Here is an 8209-nt window from a genome sequence, read left to right as displayed (position 1 = left end):
CCACCTTCCTTTTCCTTCTTCCTGAATCTATGCAGCCTGACTGCAGCTCCTTCAGTGCTGGCGCCCCTCAGAGGCACCAGCAAGGCGTGGCATTCCCAGCCTCCCAGAATCCAGTGTTCTGCTTCCTTCCCAACTTTGACCTTCCCTGGAAGTCTGAGTGTGCCCCGGATGCCACTGTGCACCGATGTTCTCTTGGAAATCAGCCGTCCCCTCTTTTCAATAACCTATTATAACTGGGCAGGGGTTTGATTCCAGTGGTGACCAAGGAGCGCTCCTGCCTATTCATATAAATGGTGATGGCAATAGGAGCAACGTTTCTTAGTCCAGCTCCCATGTTCTGAGCAGTGAGCTAAGTGATATGTGACAAGGATCACGGTATCAGAAGCAGGCAAGGGTCTGTCATGTGGTCACTTCTGCTGATATTCATTGTTCCATTAGTTTCTTGGCTGCTTCTGCTCTTGGGCAGCCGGGTCTACAAAGCTCATTCTGTCCTCCTGTGTCACCCTAAGTCTTCTCCAGATCCACTCCCTCCTTAGCTATGTCTCCTTTAGAGTACAATAAAACCCACACCTCTGCTTATGACATCCTCCATGTTCTGTTTTGGCAGAAACATTAGTGTGTGAGTTCTCCCAGTTTGATCTTGATACTCAAAGATGAGATCTTTGGACTTCTAACAGACAACTCACTGAATTTCTTGGTACCCTAAAATACCTGGATCTTGAAATTGAAAATTGTTTTGAAGATGAACATCTCCCTTATTGATGGGTTTGAAGAATCTCAGTAGGAACCCCAAAGTCAATAGTTTGACTCTTTGTCCCATTCCTATCTCCTATACACAAAGCCATCTTTGCTGCCAGAATGAAGGGGGGGAGGATATTGAGACTAGGAAATTCTGACATTGGATAGAAGGCTACACCCCATCGAGTTGAATATCTCCAATTACCATCCTGTACAAGGGAGGAGCAAAACAGAGAATTCAAAACTTGGTTGCTCTTTTCTTTTCTTTTCTTTTTCTTTCTTTTCTTTTTTTAAAGCAAAGTAATGAGGATAAAACAAATGTCAAGGACAGGCTGAGAGAGTGGGTCAAAGATAAATTTATTACTGATGAAGTAAGGACAGATGGTACATTCTTTTTCCTCACTCTTTGTATTTAGTATTGTTTAATCATTATTTTTTCATAAAGAGTATTTAGGTCAGAGTTCTTAGTTGTAAGCATGAAAAACATACTCTGGCCAATTAAGCAGAAAAAGAAATTTGTTAAAGACTCCCAGGCAGCTCAGAGAAACGTTGGATGAGCTGGAAAAACAGGCTCAAGGCTCTGGGCACACGGCCCCAAACATCACTGCAGAGGGGGCCTGACGAAGGGACCCTCCCTGTGACCACTGCCCACAGAGCACCAGATGCTACCAGTCACCCTGTTGCCACCAAGTGGACTTTACCAAATCTGCAAATGACATAGTCACCCACGCCACTTTTGCACCATAGACTGATCTTTGAAGTGCTCAAAAGCCTCACACTCCTGCCATCAAAAGGGATATTATGCAGAACTCCTTCCCCAAGTACTGTCTGCCAGTTCAGCTTGCTTGGAGGTATGCCAATGCCATTTTTAAGAGGAGTGGGGCATGAGAATCCATTTTTCTGGCTCTATCTACCCTTATGAGGATACATAGTCACTAGAATATGGTGAAACTGTTCAAAAGATGGATTAGGGAACTCAATACTCTATGCAGTTAGAAAAAGGCAGAGCCCTTAACCTCCATCACAGGAAACATGACAGCTACCCTACAGGCAGCCCTGAAATATCCCCCCATCAACACCAAGAGTCAGGCGGTGAAAGCTCGAGCAGGCAGCATCGTCTTGAAGGGGCGCACCTCTTTTAAAGCTAATGATATTGAAAAGGCTGTTCAATCCCTGGACAAGAATGGTGTGGATCTTTTAATGCAGTACATTTACAAAGGCTTCCAGAGCCCTCGGACAGTGGCAGTGCCGTGTTATTGCAATGGCATGGAAAGACACTTGCTGCCAGAGGAGTGGGGTCCATTGTTTGAGTGTGGACTGCAAGGAAAAACGTGTAGTCCAGCAGGGTCTGGGTCTCTCCTGTGGGTGTGGGAGTTGCTGGTACAAAGACCAAAACAACCAAACGCCACTGTGGCCCTTGGCAGTGTAGCATGTTTCTCTCGGCTTTGCCTTCTTGCTTCTTTTTTCATATCTGTAAAGAAGGAAACTACATATCAATTTTCCTTTCATGAAAATTGGGATAATACAGAGGAAACGTTTCAATGTGAGTGTTTCATGCTGTCAAAACTATTTTGGTGATGTGTATTCCTCTCTGTATATCATATAATTTGCCTTCCAGCTTAATCGTGCAATTTTAACCCCTGTTGGCTGGTGGGGTTTTTTTGTTGTTGTTGTTGCTTGTTTTGCATTTTTTTTGAGGTGTTTTGTTTTGTTTTTGACTAACAGTGAGAAAGTTGATCTGAATTTGAGGCCAATTTCCTAACTCCTTGCCAGCCAGGAAATGATCTTTACCAAAAATATCTTTTGGGGCGCCTGGGTGGCGCAGTCAGTTAAGCGTCCGACTTCAGCCAGGTCACGATCTCGCGGTCCGTGAGTTCGAGCCCCGCGTCGGGCTCTGGGCTGATGGCTCGGAGCCTGGAGCCTGTTTCCGATTCTGTGTCTCCCTCTCTCTCTGCCCCTCCCTTGTTCATGCTCTGTCTCTCTCTGTCCCAAAAATAAATAAAAAAAAAAAAAAAACGTTGAAAAAAAAAAATTAAAAAAAAAGAAAAAAAAGAAAAAAAAATTTTTTTTTAAAAATTAAAAAAAAATAAAAAAAAATATCTTTGAGAAACTGGTAGCTATTAACACTGCAAAACTGGACCATAATTCCCTTCTTTAAGCAAAATGTGTTTCTGGAACAGGTGGTACATGAACAGCGCTACCGAGTTCCAGCTTTGTTTGTGCTTATCTCAAGGTCACGTGAGCTTAAGTATGTCCCTTCCTCTCTGCATCCATTAAGCATGGCCTCTCAATTTCTCAATGGTCTCCAGGGTCCAGAGCAAGAAGTCTTGCTCTACAAAAATGTATCTCTGAAATGCCAGAGCCTGTTTGGCATGAGCATAAAACTTTGTTCTAATAATATGACCCTATTTGGGGAAACTACTCCAAATCAGAAAAAGTGTGAAAACTTTGATGAAGTTCAAACTCTGGACAGCCTCTGAATGAAATGCTGTTTTCTTTAGAACTGTAATAGTTGCCTTAGCCATTATGAGGTATATAACAAGTATTTGATATGCCCTGTTAATGTCTTCAGTATTCTTCAGGATAATTAGGATCTTAAAAGTTTTGGTTCAGATCCAGACACATACACATTCTGTATTTTAGCTCAGTGGTTTTTAAAAAAGGAAAATGCTGTACAGCAAACAGTGTTTACTTATTGGACAAACCAATTGGGTTCTCAAAAAAAAAAAATGACTGGTGCTTATAAAAAGTTAGTATTCAGTAACTCCAAAACAAACCACCTGGATGCATATGGCCAAGAAGGAAATCAGCTGTGTTTCGTGTTTACATTGGACACCGGTTTCATAATCACTGTCTTAAGTGAAAAATGTGGGGAAATTCTACAACCTCTTTGCTGTTTGTGAGACCTGCTTTTTGTTTTGTTTCATTAAAATTATAAAGTTCAGAAACTAAAAAAGAAAAAGAAGAAAGAAAAAGGGAGAGATACAGCACTGTGGGGAGATCCCCAGGATACAGAGTTATTATAAAAGCAAGGGAGAAGAAAAATAAACATGCTACATTTTGGGTAGGAAAGGAGGGCAATAAGAAAAAAAATATGCACTTGCAAAAATGAACACTGGCAGGATAAAGAAGAAATCATTAAAAATGGTCGCCTAGGGTGGGGAGAGACAAGGAATAAGGTGGATGATGAAAGTGAGGCTTCTCATCTGGGTCTGATTTCTGAGTCACTACCTACTAAAACTAGCATTTCTTGTAAATCCCAATGGTTGAAGTGGAAAGCAAAGCAAAACAAATGAACCTAATTATATATTAAATTCCTAGAGTCACTCCACAGAGGAAAGATGGATTTTTTTTTAATTTTTAAAGAATATTTATTTTGAGAGAGAGAGAGAGAGCAAGGGGACAGGCAGACAGAGAGGGAGAGAGAGAATCCCAAGCAGGCTCTGCAGTGTCAGCACAGAGCATGACGCAGGGCTCGATGTCACAAACTGTGACATCATGACCTGAGCTGAAACCAAGAGTCAGATACTCAACTGCCTGAGCCACCCAGACGCCCTAGGAAAGATGTATTTTAAGAAACTTTAAAATAATGTACCTTGACTGTGCATTCTTACTGGGATGCATTCAAAGAAGAAGAAGAAGAAGAAGAAGAAGAAGAAGAAGAAGAAGAAGAAGAAAAATCTACAAAAGTTTTTTAAAACATTTTTTAGTGGTAATACTGTTGTTTTTTTTTTTTGGTGTTGTTTTTAAAAGCATTTCTTTGTATTGTAAGATAAAAGATAAAGGGACAGAGATAAAGAATTAGGTAAAAATGCTGTATTGCTACGATTCAATTGAAAATACTAATATGAACTCACTTTTTAAATATATATAAAGTTTAAATATATATATACATGTATTATATGTATTATATATATATGTGTGTGTGTGTGTGTATATACATATATATATGTATGTTTAAATATCTGTGTATATATATATATATATATATATAAACTTTCATTACTGAAATATCCAAGATGTAATGTCACTGTGTTTGCATCTTGCCATCTCAGAACAGTGATTTTGGTCTCTCATACCAAAGGCACAGATTTAGTGCCCAAAAGCAAGCAAGAAAACTTTCAAAGATTAAGGAGTTACTCTCCCCCACTCATGCTCTGTCTCATTCTCCTTCAAAAATAAATAAGCATTAAAAAATTTAAAAAAAAAATATTAAAGACTCATGTCAAAAAGACCAAGGAGCCAGCTTAAAGTGTCTTCCACTGGTTCTATTTGTGATAGTTTGAACAATCCCCCCCCCCGCCATGATTGTAGTTTATTAAAATGCATTGAATTTGTAAAAATCCACAAGTCTATATTGATCTTAACAAAAGGGAAGGAAAAAAAAAATCTCTCCACCATTCCAGACCCTTATTAAACTAACTCTTGTAGGTGAGAAAAAAGAATTTTCCCTCCATCCTTCTCAGTTCCTAACTGAGACATCCCCAACCCTCAGTAATAAAAGACGTATTAACAGGAGAAAAATAAACAGAACATATAGGAAATGATAAAAGTAAGAAATCATTATTTTGAAGCACTTAATAAAATCATTGATTCAAGCAAGGAACTGACCTCAGTAGGAGGCTGATCAATGGGAAACTGGACGCGTGTATGGGGTCAAATAACAACACAGGATTAGTTCTGGTCACCATGGATGGATCAAATGTTGCCACCACATTTGGCCTCACTCAGCATCCCACAGGTGAACAACCAGATATCATGAACCTCCTGATGAGATCCAATATGAAGTAAAACACACCATCTAGAATGTACTGTTGCCAAAAAGGGTTGAATCTAATTGAGCCTTTGTATCTAACTCCAGTTTATAGGGAAAAAGTAAATGATACCACAAGGAAACAATCAGATAAATTCAGAATTTGAGGTATTTTTTTCACTGTGAGCCATTGCCTTCAGAAAGAAAATGCCATTAAAATGTGACTGGTCATATTAAGAGATTTAAAGAAATAACAATCAGTTGCAATACTTGAGCTCAAATTGGATCCTATTTTGGAGTTAAATATGATTTGGGGGCATATAGGGATATTTAAATGTAGGCCGGTTGATTGATAATACTAAAGATTTTAAAACAATGTTTTTAAATGAGAAAGTGTTATTTTTCTATGTGGAAAAATACTTTTACTTTTGAAAGATGCAAATTTTGTGGTGGAATATCTTGATGTCTAGGAAGTGATGAGCACAGGGTATTGTATGGAAGTGTTGAATCACTATATTGCAGGCCTGAAACTAAGATACAGTTAACACTGTATGTTAACTAATTGGCATTTAAATAAAAACTTAAAAATTAAAAATAAAACAATTCCACGTAAAAATAAATATTCAGCAATCTTCTGGGTATAGAGGAGGAAAAATAGTCTAGTTTATGGGAAGTTATCAGGCAAAGCACAGTAAACATGGTATGGTGGCCAATTTAAGTCCTTTCCTGCTGCATTGATGAGACTTTTTTTTGTAAGTTTATTTACTTATTTGGAGAGAGAGAGAGAGAGAGCACAAGCAGAAGAGGGGCAGAGAGCGAAGGGGAGAGAGAGAATCCGAAGCCGGCTCCGCACGGTCAGCACAGAGCCCGTAGGGGCTCAAATCCAGGAACTGCGAGATCATGACCTGAGCCAAAATCAAGAGTGGGACACTTAACTGAGTGAGTGACCCAGGCACCCTAACATTGATGAGACTTTGTAGAAATGTAATCATCCTCTTTCTGGGACAGAAGTGTAAATGTCCCTTCCAAAAGGGTAACTTCTATTCCATTTTCAGAACTATTCCTGTGTCTGTTTCTTCAAAATAACCAGCTGAAGATAATCCTTAGGCCAAAGAGGAATATTTGGGGGAGGCATCCTCTGCTCCCCTTCAGGGGCAATTTCAAAACATATTCTTCACTGAGCTAATTACTTTCCGTGATAGAATATTTAATTGCATTGCGTTTCAAAGTTGTCATATCTCTGGGCGAGACAGGGAAACCTAAGGGAAAAAACTGTCTTTTTTTTTTTTCCTTTGCTTCTTTCCTGCTTCTAGCTAGGACCTGCATCCCCACCTTACACATGACTCAATGTGTGTCCATCTCGTAAAGGTCAAGAAGTTAATGATTTCTTTGGAGTCTTCCAGCACAATAGGTGACATCTAAGGAGTGTCTGGGTGAGGTGGCCATGAACGTTTTTCAAGACCACTGACTCCAAATACCTTGACCCCAAGACCCTTGGCTCCCGGGTGTAAGTGACTTATGAAGGACACCTGAGCACTCGTCCTTGCTCGACCAGTTCCTGGTTGTCTGAAAGGACACATCTACCAGATCACTGTCGTCAGTAAAAACCCTAAATCCCAAACAAAGACAAGACTCATCCTCCTTTTCCTTTCTGAGTCTCCCAGACCCTCTACCTGTATCTTCTCTATGTCTTCAATAAACTCTGCTCTCACTCCCTGCCAGCCCAAGTTTGATCTCCATCCTGTGTGAAGGCCACAGACTCTCTTGGCTGGTTCTGCCAGACCCCCTGGAAGTCCCCGGATCTGGCCCGCCTGCATCGTGGGGATTTGTAATTGCTCAGGCTGACTCTTAAGTCTGTGTTAGCGATGCTACCTCAGGCAGCGGTAACAACCCCCAGGGCCACTGACAGTGAATGTGGGCTGTTAGTTTGTTAGGGTTCCACTAATAAACAGGTGGCTTCAACCGCAGAAGTGTGTTCATTCTGGAGGCTAGAAGTACAAGATGAAGGGGTCAGTAGGGTTAGTTCTCTCGAAGGCTGTGAGAGAATCTGCTCCAACTCTCTCCCCTAGCTGCTGGTGGTTTACCAGAAACTTCTGGTGTTCCCTGGCTTCCAGGTGCATCACTCTAATCTCTGCCTTCATCTTTACAAAGCCCCCTTTTTATAAGAACACCAGTCATGTTGGATTAGAGCCCACCCCAATGACTTCATGTTAACCTGATCATTTCTGTGAAGACCCTATCTCCAAATAAGGTCACATTCTGTAGTACTGGAGGTAAGGGCTTCAACATATGAATGTGGGGGGACACAATTCAACCCTTAATAGTGGGGAAGAGCAAAATCTGTAATTGTGATGTCAAACCATCATAGTTCTGAGAAGCCTAAGAATTCAGAGAATACACAGCCTGAGTAGCGACCCAGAGGAGAGCCCAATAGACGGGGTGCCACCCACCCAGCCTTTGACTAGAACAGCACTGTCTGTGTCTCTTCACATACTGATGTGCACGTGAGATTTCCTGAAAAAAGAAAAATTGTCAGAAAGGAGAAAAGAGGAGTTTTTGTTCAGTGGGTACAGGGTTTCCGTTTTGCAAGATGAGAAAGTTCTAGAAATCTGTTGCACAACAATGCTCATATAGTTAATACTATTGTACACTTAAAAATGGTTAAGATGGTGTATTTTATGCTACACGTTTTTACCACAATTTCTTTAAAAAATAAAT

The 8209-nt window shown here is 40.4% G+C and overlaps 1 protein-coding gene across 1 annotated transcript; it reads left to right on the top strand.

Annotated features, from left to right (window-relative positions):
- The first annotated feature begins 1769 nt into the window (after window positions 1-1769).
- Window positions 1770-3218, top strand: LOC131515480 (uncharacterized). The gene is made up of 2 exons (XM_058736171.1): window positions 1770-2163; window positions 2919-3218. Exons 1-2 carry the CDS (start codon window positions 1771-1773, stop codon window positions 3216-3218), a joined length of 693 nt encoding a protein of 230 aa, XP_058592154.1. The 5' UTR covers window position 1770.
- The last annotated feature ends 4991 nt before the right edge of the window (window positions 3219-8209 follow it).

Source organism: Neofelis nebulosa, chromosome 6 (assembly GCF_028018385.1).
Source record: "Neofelis nebulosa isolate mNeoNeb1 chromosome 6, mNeoNeb1.pri, whole genome shotgun sequence".
NCBI lineage: Eukaryota > Metazoa > Chordata > Mammalia > Carnivora > Felidae > Neofelis > Neofelis nebulosa.
This window is presented reverse-complemented; position numbering and strand designations above follow the sequence as displayed.

Coding starts and splice junctions, on each gene's coding strand:
- LOC131515480 (XM_058736171.1), top strand. CDS start 1,771: ATGACAGCTACCCTACAGGCAGCCCTGAAATATCCCCCCATCAACACC. Junction 2,164..2,918: donor CCACTGTGGCCCTTGGCAGT/GTAGCATGTTTC, acceptor TTTCTGGAACAG/GTGGTACATGAACAGCGCTA.